Source organism: Protopterus annectens, chromosome 8.part0, assembly GCF_019279795.1.
Source record: "Protopterus annectens isolate FY-2018-M chromosome 8.part0, PAN1.0, whole genome shotgun sequence".
Lineage (NCBI taxonomy): Eukaryota > Metazoa > Chordata > Ceratodontiformes > Protopteridae > Protopterus > Protopterus annectens.
Genome location: NC_056741.1, coordinates 174,185,174 through 174,204,661, shown reverse-complemented (window position 1 = coordinate 174,204,661; position 19,488 = coordinate 174,185,174). Strand labels below are relative to the sequence as shown.

At 38.1% G+C, this 19,488-nt stretch overlaps 1 protein-coding gene across 1 annotated transcript in view; it reads right to left on the bottom strand.

The window, feature by feature from the left end:
* The window catches only part of LOC122808692 (C-type lectin domain family 10 member A-like), a 355,760-nt gene that overhangs the window by 88,509 nt on the left and 247,763 nt on the right, over positions 1–19,488 (bottom strand). Inside the window, exon 3 of the mRNA XM_044079680.1 lies at positions 1,561–1,688. Within this exon, the coding sequence (XP_043935615.1) occupies positions 1,561–1,688 (128 nt within the window). The remainder of the gene's footprint in view (positions 1–1,560; positions 1,689–19,488) is intronic.

Below are 19,488 nucleotides of genomic sequence, written 5' to 3'. Positions count from 1 at the left end.
GTTTGTCAAAAAAGTTGCTCCCAGCTCATACGTTACAAATTTAATTCATCTTCATGCAGTGATACTTCTAAGATACCTGGGTACTTATGTGGAAAACTTTATCATTTCAGCATCAAGTTTCCACCATAGTCAGGAAATCCTTTTATCTGGTCCAGTTACTTGACAAGAGAATATCTTCACGGCCCAAAGAAGTCATCTTACCCCTGTATTCTTTCCTTATCATGCCTGTTATCAAATGAAGAGCCCCATTTGGTATGTATAAATCCAAGCTTATCATTCACCTGGAAAGGCTCCAAAGATTTCTAAGAAAATTAAAGGACTCAAATCCTTCAACTATCCAAAACAAACAGCATGACTCTCTTTATACTCAACAGCCTATTGGCTACTCTAAGGTGACCTGTGTCTCATTTTTTGAGCCGTGAAAGACTCAATACTATTTGACCTTCTGTTTCTTCGCAAAACCAGTACCTCTACAAACACCTGCACTAGAGATTTAAATCTATACCAAAACATAAACAAGACAAGATAGGTTCTTAACTCAACATATTCCCAGCCTATTGAAAAAGGTGTCACTACAAGTTAAACAACATACTACTTTCTCTACCGTTAAGGCCAGTATTGATGATGGGATGGGTAGACAAAACTTATGAAAGGCCTTGCTTAATTTGGCAGGTATGCAGTAATAAGTGCTTGGGTGGGGGTGGAAGAATTTTGATTTTTTTCTTTAATGGTGTACATGTCATCTTACGGTTCCCACAGTTGAATTGCTAGTTCTATTCCTATATCCTTCTATTCATATGATGACAAAATCATGATTACAGATCACATTCACCTCATACCAGACTTAATCTAAAAAGCCTAAGTAAAATGAGCTTTTGTGTAAAACATGTTTATTAAATTATCATCATCTGTTTTGTTCTGTGAAATCTTGATAAGCTTTTTAAATTATTTATTCTTGTTAAACAGGTAAGTGAATGATCTGGGTTGAATATTTCAGCAATGACATGGATTCCACTCTAGGATCTCAGGGTTACAAACATTGTTATTTTCAATTGTAAATACAGAAGCATGCTTCATGTTGCAAGAAATGTATATTATATATGCAATAATAATTATTCCTGTAGCATAACAAAGAAACTTAAGAAGTCTCCTACTTTTGTATTCATAGGATAAGACAGTGGATATTCTTCCTTAATACCTTCCTTAAGCACTGGGACTATGTATGAGGAACCATTTATACAGAGTCACCTTTACTGCCTTAAAGGACATAAAATGCTTATACTGATTATCATACTTAAAATAAATTTATAATCTATAAATATAAACATGAAAATATGTTCATTAAATATTGTTATAGTTGGTTTATACAGAGATCTTTCAAGGTGAAATCACACTTTGCACAGAAAATCATCATAAAATGATGTATTTTTGACAAATAAATGCTTTTGTAAAGCTATGTAACAGCTACCATGTTTATTTTTCCTGAACATAAGTATTTGCTATCAATCACTTTCTGGCAGGAAAAGCATGCTTCTAGCATGATCTGTTGTCATAACTTACAATCTGTTATTCCCAGTACAATTGCAGCTTTCTCCATCTACCCATTTCCAGTCCCCTTCTTGGCCAGCATCTGTCAGTCCAATCCAGTACTGCTTTGTATAATTCTGTACGATGTTTTTTATGAAAGTCTAAAACAAAGAGAATATGACAGAAATTAATTTTTTGCCTTTACATGACATTGCAGCTGCATCACTTACATTGTGTTTAGAAATTTAGTTTATAAATGTAAATTGTTTTACTTGAATTGGTTTCATGCAAATTTCATAAGTTTTCTGCAGTCATGTTTTATCAGCTAAACACGCAAAGAAACATTACTAAAATTGCCTACTGTAAGCTTATAAATGACAATATTTAAATATGTGATAATTTAGGTGCATGTCATGGTCAATTAATTATAAGCCAGAGAAATGTGTTTAGTGTAGTTTATGATTTATTGACACTTTATATTCTGTCATAGATTGACACTGACATCAGCAGCCATGTTTGTGCCTTTTGTTCCTGAGATAGGATAATTCCAACCTGTTATGGAGCTTCTTCTACAACAAGACCAAGGATCTTTTATGTCTTCTGTAGTCATTTCCCTCTAGAACTTCTAGTAAACAGTCTCTTTACTCCTTCGGACCTCAGTGTCCTGCCAGTTCACCAATGAATGCTGTTATTAAAATGAAAAACATTTAACTTCACTTAAACACCTAGTAGAATGGCAGATAATGAAAATGGGGTCATCTCACCCTGGTCCACACTAAAATTCCCCAAATGTGGTAGGATTATTCCGTTAATGTAACTGAAAATAGTTGACCAGTGGCTCTATACCAGCTATACAGTGGAAACTTCAGAAAGGCTGCAGGTTCACTTTGTACTCTTCTTGGGTTGCACCTGCCATAGTGGATATTATGAAATATGCCTCCAAGGATACTTCAGGCAGCCTGCACATGATGTTCTCCATGACTAAGAAAGTGGACTATGTCTTCTAGCCACAAGGGCTTGGTGGTTCATTTTGGCAAAGACCCACAAATCAAATACTATGGTTTCTGCAGCAGCTCTGACAAAGTCTCCAACCCCACAGACTCCAGCTGTCCATCCATCAGGCACGGAGCGTCATGTTATGGATATCTTTGAGAAGTATGTATCCAACACCTTGCCACTGTGGAGCTGAACTGTCTTGAGCATATGATGTATTTCAAGAGGAATTTGAAAAAATGAGGTGTACTAGACATTATAAAAGTTGATGGATGGGACAATGAAAGAAAAGTTAATGACGTTACCTCTTCTTGTATGAGTAATCTCAGGGTTCACAAATTTCACAGTGGGGAAGACTCTGCTATGTAGGATGCAAATTTAGACATTGCTTAAAGCCAAAACTCTTAGCTGTATCTAACCAGTTTTGTCAAGGACTCCCCCTTTTCCAGTGCCTTCCTGTTTAGAAGAGGTTCAGCAGTATCTAGGAAACATGTACAAACAATGCTAGAGCTTTACTACTATGAATATCAGTTTTCACACTGTACAGTATTCTTCAGTAGAATGCAGAGTAGACATCAAAGAATAATGTGCCTAGTCACACCAGGAGTCCCCCATTTGCATAAGCATCTTAAAGATGACAGTTGTTATTTTCTTGATTTTTTAAGACTCTCTGCCTCTGGTGGTTACAGCTGCCCACTCAGATGATTGGACTGCTGCCTTGTTCATCTACAAGCAGCAAGCAGAAAGCAAACAATCCTATGCACCCAGGTGATAAATCATGGCAATCTGGCAGAAAGCCTCGGGTATCACTGATTTCTGATTGCCAGTTATGTTACCATAAAGGTTAATTTGTTAGCAGATATACTTACCCAATGTCTTTTAATGTCCCTCAAGTGTTATATGAATGTTTAAGTAACAAAAAGAATGTTTTTTTTTTTTTGTATGGGGTAATTCATCATTCTGTGACCTCTTCACCTCTTCAAATAAAAATGCACGCCACAGATACTTTTCATTGAGCCTGCCACGAGACAGCAAAGTTAACATTGCTACAGATGTCCTCTCAGATAGCTTATGATTTTCTTCCATTTTTGTATGATTCTACAACTTTTTTTATTTAATTTTATTTATTTATTATAATTTATAATTTGTTTCAATCTCAACTTTTTTTTACACATGCAATACAGTTTTACAAGAAAACAAACTTTGAAAAAGAGAGCACTCTTATTAAGTCAAAAACAGAAAAAAGTCATCAAGCAGTACATCATTCCCTTTATTACGTAGTCATGATGTCACCATAATTTCACACATCTAATAGATACAGTGCACTGTTCAATGGTGTATTTGGTTTTTCGGTATAATAATTGAATTACATTTTTCTGCATGATCTAAAATGTTTAGGTAACTTAAAAAAAATTAAACATTTCAAAAAATGTCCATGAATTATTCAGAAAAATACAGTGACACAGCAATATCCAACAATTTTTTTTCATTCTGATAATACATGTATCATAATAGATGACTGGAAACACTAATTATAGGCTGGTCAGGGTTCCCTCTACAAATACTATAGCTGTGTTCGTAGATTTTCTTGTGAGGGAACATTCCATTATACCAAAATAAAATTATCTACTTAAGGTGCAGGAACCGAAATAAACCAAGGCTGTAGACTTACAATTAACTGTATCAGTGCTGATGTTTTGGAGCATCTCGTTGAAACCTTGACTTGCCTTTTTGGCTCACTGTTGCTAAGGGGGGTTTCAAGACAGAGACCTAAGCAAAATGAATTGACTTCTAGTTGAAAGATATTTTGAACCAGTATGAACATGGATTGAAAGACTCCTGCCATTTACTGAAGCTTGCGAAAGGCCTTGGTTCTGGGCCTGATATAACATTCATTGCTATACATGTGAAAAATTATTTTTTCTATTATGCCACATGAGCAAAGCATCTCATGTTTCCAGAGTACATAGTATCACATGTTGTCCAACAGAGAGATTAATATGATTGAGGAGAAAATGTATTATGTATTACATTAAAATGAAACACTGAAATGCAAAGTTGTTTGCCAGTAGCAGCTGTAGAATTATTTGGATGACTTTTACTTCTGCAGAGATTGTGCTTACTGAGTGATATTGGTAGATTGTAATGAAAGGTGTTTGCCTTTTATGGGTGAAATTTTCTGAAATAGGTAGTTTTGCCATTACTGGTTCATACATTTTGTTTCATTGCTTATTAGAAGGATGTTCAAAATTACAAATCTAAAACAATTTCTAACAAATGGTGCTGTATTATACAAGGAATATAATTTAATACAATCAGGAAGGTGAATTAAAGAATGCATATATATAAGCATGGCCCTAAAATGCGTGCAAGGAGCCTATGGTTTGTAAACAGCCCAAAGGTAAACTTAATCCTCCACTGACCAGATGCATTTGCTTTGAATGCGGCTTTTCATGTCATTTCAATGAATGTGAGTTTCAAGGGCAGAGAAGTTTACTGCTCATACTAAGTTTGTTTTCATTTTAGGACTGTACTTTGCTTAGCAAATGGCTATCAGTGTTTTGTCACCCTACAAAGTTAAGCCCAACAACTACTATCTTATCAAACAACTACAGCCAAGTTGATTTTGCAGTTAATAAATAATTTGTGATTATTGTGTAGAAATTCAAAGAAGTGTTTGTAAGGGATGGAACTAGCTAAGGCACAAACTATTATAGTTAAGAGGTGTAGTTTAAATCTGGTTAGATAATATATACATATATATATATATATATATATATATATATATATATATATATATATATATATATATCTCGTTACCATAAGGCTTATAGTAGAAATGTATATTAGGGAGTGAGCAGTGTCACAAAACTATGTGTATGGCTTGAAGGATACTGTAAAATTATTTGTGTATTGGTGAATAGTAGTTGTAGGGCATAGCATTATGAATGAAGAGAAATCTTTTAACAACATGACAAGATGAAGATAACAGTAGCATTTATCCTGAACACATTAGCAGCAGATCCATTGATATGTGAAGTTTGCTTTTGTTTTAAGTAAGTTTTCATTCTGAATGGATTGCAATGAGAGTGACACATGGTTTGTTTAGTGTAGCTACACTCTTTGGATATAGAGAGAACCTGCACCATTAGATTGGTAATAGTGATGAGTGATTTTTCACTCTAGAGTCTAAAATTGTATTGTGGAGTAGCATTTTGTAAGTTAAGGGCTGGGCAATTTTCTGGTTCATAGAGAAGTCCGTGCATTGCAGTTAGCTGTGAAAGAGCTATGTGACTATGACTGTGGTGAACACATTTAAATTACATCATGGACTTGTCTTAGACAGAACACTGTGAAGGGTGAAGAGGAAGATCATAAGTGAAAAGCAAAATGGTGGCTAACAATCTTTCTACCCGTTTATTCTACAGGACAGTGTACTAATTATTTGAATTTATTAACAGTTGCAGTACCACACTATTTTTTGCCTTGGATCAAATACTGCATTTGTCAAAGAACACAAGTTCAAAGATCACATAGTACTTCCAGCCATTAAGGTAAGTTCAGAAAAGGTACATAGACTTTTATGCACATCTGTAAGCTGTAACCAGTATAGACAACAACAACTATATAAACAAAAGATAGACAGTGAATCACATAGTATACTGAAGTAATTGTGTACTGCTACTTGCATATTTAGTGTTTGTGGATCAAATGTCACAGGGTAATAAAGTTAGTATGCATTTATAACAGCAAATTGAAATTTCAGGTCATAAATGTTATACATCAAAGTGTACATTGATTCATTGGTGGTGAATCATAGCTTGCTAATGCTGTTGGGCTTTAAATACTATAGTAAATTCAACTGATGCAACCCTTTTCTAGGATGTTTTTTACAGCTGCCTACAGGCTAAAGGGGAATGTAGTGACTTTAACGGGTAATGTTGCACATAAAAAATGGGTGTATACATTCTGTATAACTTAGATCTGTTGATTCTGTCAGACATCAAGAAGCAATTACCTGTCTACAACAACCAATGTGCAATGACTATGATCCTGCAGAACGGCCACAACCAGAACAGTGATCAGACAGTGTCCTTGTATCTTCATAAACACCTGGGATTTGTCAATTTCAAATTGCAAGCAAGGTGACAGATGAAAAAACTTACATTACTGACAGCTGGCTATTCCATCAGCTGACTATTCCATCAGGAACTGTGAAAAGTTGTCAGCAACCATGTTTGGAAAACAGAAATGTTACCTTCAGCCATCATGACTTGCAACATACCCTGGACTAGTATACAGTGACTCACTTGACAGTGCATTCTGCTTGCCTTGTTTGCTGTTTGACACTGCTACTTCAAACCAAAAAAGAGGTGGACTTGCAACAACTGGATACAAGAACTGAAAAAGGCAACAATTGTTTTGATGCACACATTTTTAATAAACTGCAAGGTACCAGTCCTACGGATGGCAGAGCAGGCCATGAAATCCATGCTTCCTGTGCTATCTGAGCAGACAATTTCAAGAGAGTTAGGATACATGGAGATGAAAGTATTGTGGCTAGGTGCAATAAAACACAAAGAAAGGAGGAGGAAGAACCTTATCATTCTAAGTTCTACTGCAAAAACAGAGTTTTATGTGGCACTCAAAACCTTCCCCTTAGAGGACGTAGGAATGATTCCAGATACTTGAATGATAAAACAGCAAAATGTGGGAACTTTCATGCTTTGCAAGAGTTCCGCCTTGACAGTGGAGATGATATCCTGAGACAGCACTTTTATTCTGCAAATAAAAGTGTTACTTACAAATCCAAGATTATCCAGAGTGAAATGACTTCTGTCATTAGGCACATGATTCAAAAAGAAATTATTGCAGACATCAAGAAGGGTAGTGGGTAGTACTGTGTAATGGTGGATGAAATCCATAATATCAGCAGTAAGGAGCTCCTGGTTTTTGCTCTCTGTTTTATGGATAAGAACTTTATCATACATGAAGATTTTGTTACATACATTGACATCAGCAGGGACACTACTGGTGAGAAAATTTGCAGAGAATTCTTGTTACAGCTTGAAAAACTAAACCTAGATCCATGTAAGATGGGGGGGGGGTCAGTGTTCTGATGGGGCTGACAATATGAGTGGGAAATGCAAAGGTGTGGGACCAAAGATTGAAATGCAGTATCCTAGAGCTTTGTGATTTTGATGTGGATCCCATCAGCTAAACAGATGCATTGTAGCAGCCTATGCGAATCAGCTAATTCACAATACGATACGAGCAGAAGATGAGACTGTGAGATTCTTTGAATACTCTCCAAAGACAGACGCTATACTAAAAGAAGAGATTGCAAACTCTGATGTCAGCAAAATTAAACTGTGGAGTTTTTGCCACACCAGATGGATTGAAAGACATGATGCTTTTGAAGTCTTTATTTCCTTGCACCAAGTAATTGTCTGTGCCTTAGTAGAAGTTGCTCAGCAGTCTAGTTGATGTGAAGACATTTCACAAGCAAATGCTATAGTAAAGAACATCTAAAGTTCTGAATTCATTGCATATCTTATCATAGCAAAATGTCTTTGTTATTTGCGAGCACTGAGTACTTCACTGCAGGAGTCAGCCCTGGATTTTGTAGAGGCCATGAATTATATTAACTTCACACAAACTGCCCTGAAACATGTTTGAGAGAATATTGAAGAACATCATTCCATGTGGTATCAGGAAACCATGACAATTGAATCAAAAATAGGAGTCCTGCCAAGTAAACCCAGAACAACAGCAAGGCAGACACACAGAAGGTATCCGAATGGAGAGATAAAACGTCAGCAAACAAAAGAGAGTAGTAGTGCTGAAATTGAATTCATCCTCAAGTTTTGGTGAGTACCTTCATGAGGTAGATGCTGTTTTTACAAAATCTTACCAAGACGACACTGATATATAGGCTGTATTTATATAGCATATATCATGGACAGAAGTATGTCACAAACTAAAAAAGATAGCTGGGTGCACAAGGCCCAGAATAAAAAAATGCCCAATCTTGGTAGATGTACTGGTGCCAGGACTGGAAAAGATGACAATGTAGAATCCTCAAAATATGGAAACACTCCTACAATGGGGCCAGGCCAGGCCCAGGAGGAGGATGGACCCCCTGTTGTAGAAGGAACTAGCAGTCCACAAATATCACAAAAACTGATAGGTCAAAGAAGAGCCATAAAGATGATAAAGTGGACTACTGAGGATAAGAAAGAAATTATGTATTGTTATTATTATGCAAAAAGCCCAGAATTTACAGACACAAGATATACAAAATGATTAAGATAGAAATTAGGGGAAAGAAAAATACTTCCGCAGGAAAAACTGTCAGAAGCTTCAAATAATAATTTGTGTTCATTGATACAACAGATTTGTGAAAAACAGTATACAGATCAAGAAACCTTGACCTGTTTAGAAAAAGAAACATCTGAGGAATTGTGAAAATATAAACACAAAACGAAGAGATATGTGAAATGTATAAAAAAGAAATATGGACATGGGAAAGAAAGAGATTTGATATGGTGCAATATTTATGCAAAGGAGAAAGCCAAATTAGTCAATGTGAAGAAGGCAACCCCAAAGATATTCAATGAGAAATACAGGCAAAGGCATCCAGATATGGAAAATGTCACAATAAAAAAAATAAATCACAAAGATGCAACGCAGAAAAGAAGATTAGTAAAGCAGAAGTTAAAAAAATAGAAGCTGACATTATGGAGTGCCTGCAAATTGAATGATTTGGTGTAGAAGGCCTACGACAGAAATATAGACATGGGAAAGAAAAAGAGATTTAATATGGTGTAATATTTATGCAAAGGAGAAAGTAAAACTAACCAATATAAAAAGAGCAGCACCAAAGATATTTGAAGAGAAATACAGGCAAAAGAATCCAGACATGGACAACTTCATGGAGTACCTGCAAAGTGAAGGATTCAGTGTAGAAAATCTAACTCAGAAAGCATCACAACAGGAAAGAGTAATGGATATCCAAATTAAGAGGCAATCAGTGGAACAGGAAGCAATTGGTCAGGTGCCATATGAAGATAATTTGGAGCCTTCCACAGGAAGTCAGTTTAAACATTTACTTGAAGCTAGACAGCAAGGGAAGGAACGGAAAGCTGTGGAAATTCTGATGCAGTCAATGTTGAGGAGTGATAGACCAGTGAGTTCCCATACAGTATGAAAGAGCAACGGATAGCACGAGATGAAGTTAAAGAGAATGTGCCACAGGAAGGTGCTATAGAATCTTCTATAGAATGCCCACAGGAATTGGAAAACCAGGGATGTGCCCTTAGTTTGGAAGAAAATGTGCTAAATGAAGAGTTGCTTGATTTAATACACATAGACAGATATATCAAGATCAATGAAAGAAATAGACTGCGGAAGGTTAGTAAAACCCAAAAAAGTCAGAAGTTTGATAAAACAAATGAAAACAGTAATTAGGACTGTTCATAGAGACCTGTGTGATATAACAGACGTAAAAAGGATATATTACTGTGCAGCTAAATTAATAACTGATAAAGTTCTACCACAAGAACACTGTGTAGTGAGGGAAAAGAAGGGGAGAAATTGAATACCATCATGGAAATATAAACTAAAAAGCAGTTAAGACAAGAAGTGTCACTGTTAGAAGACTATAGAAGAGTGAATAGATCAACAGAAATACTAAGAAAAAAAGATGTGATAAAAGCAATGCGCAGTATTAGAACAGACCAGGATCTATCATACACTATTGCAAATAACAAAGTAAAAATTTCAGCACAGGTGGAAGGACTTAGAAGATACAAAAATAAATATAAAAGAAAAGTACAAAATAAGCAATTTATTGATGATCCAAAAAAGTTTTATAGAGAATTGGGAAATAAGGTCAAAGGATTTGAAAGACTGCCAAAAAAAGAAAAAAATAGATGCATTTTGGAGAAGTACATATGAAGATCCTGTGGAACATAACAAAAATGCTAAATGGATAGAAAAAGTTAAAGAAGGAATAAGAGGTTCAAAGATACAGGATATGAAATGGAATGAAGTAACAGCCTGAGAGATTGAAACCAAGTTAAGAAAAGCCTCTAATTGGAAAACCCCAGGCCTAGATGCAGTACCTAAGTTTTGGCTGAAAGCATTAACATCTTTGCACAAAGATTTAGCCATGAGTAAGAACTATTTATATGCACATGCACACCCCGAATAGACACCAGCCTGGTTAAGAAAAGGAAAAACAATGATCCTACTTAAAAGGGAACCTGCAAGCTACCCTAAAAATTATACACCAATAACTTGCCTTTCAACGACATATAAACTATACATGGGAATTGATGCTGATAGAGTTTATAGTCATTTAGAAGAAAAATCAATTATGCCAGTAGAACAAAAGGACAATAAAAGAAGGTCATATGGAACAATGGATAATTTGTTGTTAAATAAAGTCATAGTGGAGAACTGTAAAAAGGGGGGAAAGTATGGCATGGATTGACTACAAAAAAGCATTTGATAGTATCCCACATTCATGGATAAAAGCATGCTTAAAAATGTATAAGATACACCCTACACTGATTGACTACATTACAGTGATCATGAAAAAGTGGCAGACCACTTTGTAATTAAGCCATGATAAGGGACAAATTATTAACGCAGTGATAAAAATTCAAAGGGGGATATTCCAGGGTTACTCTCTGTCACTGCTGCTATTCTGCCTTGCCCTTAACCCATTAAGCTGTCTACTTAACAGCTTAGGCCATAGTTATAATTTGGTTCCTAGAAAACAAAAAAGTGTAAAGACTTCTCATCTTCTCTTTGTCAATGATTTAAAACTGTATAGCTCATCAAATGAGGAACTGAAAGCACAACTGCAAGTTGTCAAAACTTTTTCAGATGATATAAGAATGTCGGGTTTTGATAAATGTGCAGATGTCAATGTAAACATCAGTTTGGGACAAGAATGTGATATAAAATAACTTGAGCAAGAGGGAGTGTAGAAATACTTGGGAATTGATGAAAAAACACAAACAAATGTGAATAAAACTTAGGAATATTTCAGAAGACTTAAATTAATCCTGAAAACAGCACTGACATCTAGGAACAAAATTCAAGCTATAAACCAATTTGCTCTGTCATAACTTACAGTTTTGGAGTGATTGACTGGCCCCAAAATGTGTTGGATAGATTAGACAGAAAACAAGAAGGATGCTTCATTCTCACCAAATGATTTATAAAAATCAGTGCATACCAAGATTATATATTCTCCATTCTGAAGGAGGGATGGGCCTCCTTGAAATTGATTATATGTATAGATCTGCAATCGTGAGACTCACCACATATCTGCTGACCTTACAAGACCCAAAATGTAGTGAAAGATTTGAAACATGAGGAAAATAAATCTAAGATGACTTCTCTGCTTAATTTAGCAGAAACATATTGGCATCAAGCAGGAATGGAAATCAAACCAGAAGTGGATAAAAATCAGACAGCAACTGAATGTGCCAAAACACAAAAGAAAAAAACATAAAGTGAAGGACCAGATGAGAAGGCAAGAAATGTGGCAAAAGCATAAATATAGTTGCAAGTATAGAAAACTTCTAGAAGAACCTCGTGTTGATCAGGAACGAATGCAGGAATGGTTAAGGAGAGGCAGAGGTGAATTCAAACCAACAGATGAAAGGTTAATATTGGCAGCCCAAGATAATGGGCTATGTATACGTTGGTTTACAAAGTCTGTTAAACATGTGGGAGAAACAGACAAATGTAGGTTTTGTAAAACCGAACTGGGAACAGTTGCACACCTTGTTGCAGTTTGCGATATACTAATGGCAGAAGGACTGTATACTGAAAGGCATAATAATGTCACAAGACTGTTGCACTGGGGATTGTGAAAACATTATGCTACTGAAGTGGCTGAAAAACACTGGAAACATGAGCCACAAAGCATCATAGAAAATGATGACATTTATATCACATGGGACCACCCATTACCAACAGTTCAAAAGATAGATGCTAGAAAAATGGATATAGTGGTTTAAGAAAAGAAGAGCATTGATCATTGAAATCACTACATCCAGTGACTACAGTGTCTTGTGTACAGAGAGACACAAAGTCATAAAATACCAGGATCTGCAGGCAGAAATGAGAGTAATGTGGAAGAAAGATACCCAGACAGTTCCAACAGTAGTAGGAGCAACGGGTCTTATAAAAAGTAATCTACAATCGAATTTAGATATGGTACTAATCCATGTAACTCCATACGAATTGCAGGGGTCATTAATGGTCACACTGCAGGTGCTCTGAAAAGCACTTTTGGCTGACATCAAAGATTGAAACAATACCAATTTCATGAACTTAGGAATGGGATCCATTCTCGTCATGTTTTAGAAACCCAAAAGACTTGGAGAAATTAAAAAAGTAATGTAGCAGCAGAGAATCCTGAATAGTACTTCCGCAGTGCTGTGACCATTCCTCTTGTAGACCACCTAATTTCAGAAATTCATGACAGGTTTTCCCAGCTGCATCAGAGAGTAACACTTGCTTTACAGCTCATCCCAAACATAATGGTGCAGGAGCAGCGTAACTTTAATATTAGAACATTGGGCCTGAGCATCTTCTTGGATGACCTTCCTCAGCCTGATGGTTTGCAAGCAGAACTGCACACTTGGCACATCAAATGACAGCATTCTGATGTGCTTCCAGACAACATTATTAATTTATAATAAATAAATAAATTAATAAAATTATTCATTTCTTAAAAAATTGTGACCCATATCTGTTTCCCAATGTAGCTCCCACTGTATTTCATTGTAGAAGTATTACACTGTGGTCATTACAACACAAGGGGGAGCGCTTTTCTGGAATATAAAAGACAATTTCAAAAGTGAAAGAGAAGAATGGAACACTAGTTGAAGGAGGGAAGACTGAAACAAAGAGCTGAAGGGAAAAAGGGCCTTGCAGCATGACTGGATTTTCTTTTCTAGTGCTTTGGGGACAGGGAAGTGAAGTAGCAGATGGTGTCTATCTTTTGCTGAAATCCTGGATGATGGTATTTTGTGGAATCAGGAAAGAAGTCTGAATCCAGTAGTTCCATGCCTGCATATGATTCAGCAAGAAAGGAGTTCCTTTGGGCCTAGTACAGAGAAGCCATAGATGATTACCAGAGCTCTGGCAGGTGATTTTTCTACTTTTCCCATCAGAGGAACCATAGTGCCTGGTCACTAGGATATTCTGGATGGAGTGGTGAGAGGCTTTTGCTGGCATTTTATCTTTTAATAAGATTGTGGATTACCCCCCCCCAATGCTTTGAGGATTACAAATAACTGGGATCCATATGAGCTACAACTTGGGCCCCATCATGCCGGCAGCAAGACTGTAAGTAGTCACTGGCCAGTGAACAGGGTATAATAGAGTGTTTCATAGATGGTCTGTTTAGAATTGATCAGGGGGTTGAGGGTGTTCAATGACATTGCATTTTCTCATATTTGTATTGTTGCATTATACATCTTCATTATTCAGTGATATTGCATTTTGTTTATGTTAGTACTGCTGCCTTCAAGAATTTTGCTGCTCAATGCCATTGCATTTTCTCATATCTATATTGCTGTATTATGACTCTTATTGCTTAATGACATTGCATTTTTCTCCAGTGTTTGTATTGCTGCATTATAAAGTTTTACTGTTCATTGATATTGCCTTCTTTGTGCAGGTTTGAATGTTAAAACCTTTTTCTGTTGAGTTCTGGGGAATAGGGTGGATGTATGGTTCCACTGCATGCATATCTCACCTTGCCTTATTGCTAACTGATGCACTGTTGAAATAATCTGTTTGTGGATGTGCTATTGCCTTTTAAATTAGATGTGTCACCTAGAAAAAATCTGTCATTCTTGCCACCTTGGTGTGTTGGGCCTAATATGGGTGTCATCAGAGTCAGGTAGGAAGGAACCCATATCTACTTCAGCTACACCTGCGAGTGTGCTACATTTGGGGGCTCATCTGGGATTGCCCGTACTTCCTTGGACTTCACCCTATTCCCCTGTATGTATGGAAAGCAAATCCAGCAGAAACATAAACCCAGAAGCCACTAAGGGGTGCAAACAGCACAATGCTCAGTCAGAGCACTGCTTAGTTCTGGTGTTGCCAGGGGTCACATGGACTGATATGCAGATACAACAAGTCACAGGATCCTTACCAGTTGTAGGGCATTGATTTTTATTAGACAGCACTATGGACCCTACTGAGCAGAGCACATTGGCACAATGGAAATGTCCTTTAGTGTATGAGCACATACCTTCTGGTATACAAATTTCAGGTGAGAGTGCAGTCCGTGTGGTAATCCCTGAGAATTGCACTACTTCAACAACAGAGAAAATACCTGTGGAAGCTATCCAAGTAGGTTAGACCCTTACACCAGAAGCTGCAGCTTCACTGCCCATAAATACTATAAGGCCTGAACGTTTGAATGCTTTGGGAAGTATTGTAGAAAAATGCTTAAAGCCTACACATCCATTCACTGGGTTTGGCTACTGCAAACTGCATTTCTTTTCTGGCAAACAACCCACACCTCAGGGAGAAGAAGATTTTGAATCCTGGATGGATCAGGCTTCACAAGCTCTAGAGAAGTGGGGTATCCCAGAATATCAGAAGAAGCAGCCGATAGCTGAAATTCTAAAGGGATTAGCTGCGGATACCATATACAACCTAAGGATGGGTAAGCAAGGGAGGGCGGCCTAATGGTTAAGGTGTTTGCCTTACAAACACAAGGTGCAGGGTTTGAGTCTCTCTAGGGATAATTGGCTAGGCTTAAAATGGCTCGCAAGGGAAGTTAGGCCTAGTACTAATCAATGAACCTATGTTTCTGTCATAGTCAGGAAATATTTGGGGGTTGGGAGGGTGGCCTAATGGTTAAGGTGTTTGCCTTACAAACACAAGGTGCAAGGTTTGAATCTCACAAGGGGTAATTGGCTAGGCTTAAAATGGCTCACAAGGGCAGTTAGCTTAGTACTAGTATATGAACCTATGAACCTAAGATTGCACAGTCAAGGACTATTTTGGAGTACTGCAGGATGTGTTTGGAAGGACCGAGAGGGCTGCTGACCTACTGTATCAGTTTGAACATACATACCAAAAAGTTGGTGAGAAACTATCTGATTACATTTAGTGATTAGATAAAATGCTCCAGCAGATTATCCTAAAGAAAGGGGTGGATCCAAAAGTAGCTGACCAAGTACAGATTGGACAAATTTTACAGGGAGCTCAAGCTATGGACCCCATTGTGTGGAAAATGAGGATGAGAAATAGGGAAGAGACTCTAACTTATTCTCAGTTGGTTAAAGAGGTGAGGGGAGAGGAAGCCCAGTTGGAAGCAAAATCTCAGTGTTCAACAGCAACTGAAACAGTGAGTGAACACCAGCAGGAGCCTATAGCCGTGCTCACTACTCAAACAAGAGTCGTGGCCCAGAGTGATCTCAATTTAGAGGTGTCACAGTTGCAGATGCAGGTGTCTTCCCTGACCAACGCCATAGCTCAAGTCACTGAGACAGTTGCAGAATTGCAGAAAGCCATGGTAACTTTAGCTGAAGGGAGAACTACATCAGCTAGAGTCTCAATGAAAGGAATCATTTAAAGAACAGCTGGAGGCATGCATCTCCTGGAAGCTTTAGTCTACCTGGATGACATAATTGTCTTTGGGATGACCCTAGAGGAGCATGAAGAAAGACTGATAAAGGTATTGCACAGGAATGAAAAGGAAGGCCTGAAGTTGCCATTGGACAAATGCAAGCTCTTACAACCTTCAGTGACATATGTGGGACATGTAGTATCTGCAAGTGGAATATCCACAGATCCCAGCAAAGCTGAAGCAGTGACATCTTGGCCCAGACCCAAAACTGTCACAGAGCTGTGATCTTTCCTGTGGTTTTGCAGTTACTATAGAAGGTTTGTGGAAGGATTTTCAAAGATAGCAAGACCCATCAACCATTTGCTCTGAAATGATGAGAAAGCAGATGAAACAGATGAAGATATCGTTGTGAGAAAAACAAAGGGACCGAGAGGTTCTAAAGAACTCATCGAGAGTCATTGGGCTCCTGAGTGTGAAGAGTCATTTGAACAACTAAGTATTGCCTCACACGTGCCCCTGTGCTGGCATATGCTGACTCAACAAAGTCATATACTTTACATGTGGATGCTAGCAGGGATGGCTTAGGAGGAGTCCTTTACCAGGAGTACAACAAGAAGTTGAGACCTGTGGTGTTTATCAGTCAGAGTTTATCCCCCACAGAAAGAAACTACCCTGAACACAAGTTGGAATTCCTTGCCTTAAAGTGGGCAGTAGTGGACAAGCTGCATGACTATCTCTATGGGGCTGAATTTGAAGTGCAGACTGACAACAATCCTCTGACATACATCCAGACCACTGCAAAGTTAGATGCTACTGGCCATAGCTGGATGGCAGCTCTATGCAACTATAATTTCAGTTTGAAATATCACCCAGGACATGAAAATGGAGATGTTGATGGTCTGTCCAGAAGTCCTCAGGGAGATTTACACCCTGACGATGAGTGGGTGGAAATTCCAGCGACAGGGGTGATAGCTATGTGTCAGATTGCAACCTGCTATCAACACATGGAACGTTGGGCCCAGAAGTTAGGTCTGTCTGCAGCAAGCATATCCCAAGCTTACTGTAATCTGATCACTTTACAGGCTTCATCCATACCAGCTTTGAGTAACAGTGACCTCAGGAGAGATCAAAGAAAAGACCTCTTACATCAGCTGATGGTAGCTGCTTTAGAGAAGAAACAAGTTAACATGCTTTGCACAGATAGTCATCCTCTGATAAGACTTTTGGCCAAAGAATAGGACAGACTCCAGATACAGAATGGACTAGTGTATGGGAGATCTCCGGGTGCACACAGCAGTGAAAAATGGCAATTGTTGCTTCCTCAGAAGTATAGAGAAGTAGTACTCTGGTCGTTGCATGATGAACATGGTCATCTTGGTTATGACAGAACTATGGGTCTGGTAAAAGACAGGTTCTACTGACCATGCATGAAGCAAGATGTTGAGGATTATTGTTGTACATGTCTTCATTTCATTTAGAGAAAGACTCTGCCGACCAGAGCTGCCTCATTGGGTCAAATGAAAAGTAGTGAACCCATGGAACTGGTCTGTATAGATTTTCTGTGCATTGAACTGGATGAAGGCAGGATGAGTAATGTGCTGGTGGTGACAGACCATTATAACAGATATGCTCAAGTATTTCCCACTCGCGATCAGAAAGCTATTACAGTGGCAAAACTACTAGTTGAAAAGTTCTTTCTACACTATGGCCTGCCAAAAAGGATACACTCTGATCAAGGACGTGATTTTGAGAGCAAACTTGTACATGAACTACTCACTCTGTTGGGAGTCCAAATAAGCTACACCACTCCTTATCATCCTCAAGGGGATCCTCAGCCTGAGCTTTTCAACAGAACTTTATTGGACATGTTGGGGACACTATCTACTGAGAAGAAGAGTCAATGGAGTAGACATGTAGCCACAGTGGTGCATGCTTACAGCAGTACTAAAAATTATGCTACAGGATTCTCACCTTACTTCCTAATGTTTGGAAGAGAAGCTCTTCTTCCTGTTGACATCAGCTTTGGAGTCACAGGTGATGATACACCAGTGCGATCTCATAGCAGTTATGAGGAGAGACTCAAGATGAACCCCAGACAGGCTTATGAGCTTGCTGAAAAATCAACAGACAAAGACATCAGTGAATCAAGGCTCACTATGACAAAAAAGTAAAGATGCATGACTTACAGCCAGGGGACAGAGTTCTTTTGAGAAATTTGGGACTACAAGGAAAGCATAAACTAGCTGACCACTGGGGATCTGAGATTTACATAATTTGTTCTCAGCTACCTAATATCCCTGTCTACCAAGTTTGCTTTGAGGGGAAAGAAGGATGCTTTAAATCCTGACACCACAACAACTTAATGCCTTTGGCAAAATCAGTAAGACTCATGAATCTGGAACCCGGAATGGCTTAGCGGAAGCCTAACTAAAGGCGATCCAGAAGGCTAAGCTGGAGGGGAACTATCCCCTCCAATGTTCAAGAGCCTATGCTCCCTCCTGTTGAAGGAGAGGAGGACAGTGATAATGACTGGGGTTTCAGTGAGTTTTTTTATGAGGATGTTCAAGACCCCATGGGCGGTAATCTTAATGTAAATGCACTGGAATTCATTCATTATTATTTTGAGCAGCCCAGCCCTACCAATAGACTAAGTCATGTTTCTGTGCCTCTTACAGAACCTGATACTGATGGAGGCCCTGCTATGAAAACTTCAGAAAATAGTGCTGAGGACAGTCACGCTGTTATGAAAAATGAAAGTGAAGTTATAGAAGAGAAAATCTTAGAAGTAGACAAAATGCCTACTGAAGAACTGGACATTGAACGTGATGTGGGTGACAAACCTTCAGAGCAAAATTCCTTAGTTGTCTCTTCTGAACAAAAACTGCAGAGACTGATTTGGCCCCCACAGAGACTTACATATAACAGTTTGTGACATAGTACACAGGAACCTGTGACCACAGCTCATTGTAGAGTCTGCACCCATAATCCCTATGCCTCCTACTCCAGTGGTGACACCCCTTCCCAAGGTACGCATAAGGCTGATTACCCTTGGTGGAAAGTAACTTTTGAATGCAAAAATATTGTTCAATTGATGGTGCATTAGTGCTTGTAAATATTTTGCTGCTAATCTACCTTTGACTTGGGGGGGCAAGAATTTCAAGTGGGGGAGAGTGTAGCTCCCACTGTATTTCATTGTAAAAGTATTAGACATTTGTTTTTCATTACACCACAAGGTGGAGCTCTTTTTGGGAATATAAAAGACAATTTTGAACGTGAAAGAGAGGACTGGAACACTAGCTGAAGGAGGAAAGACTGAAACAGGGAGCTGACGGGAAAAAGGGCCTTGC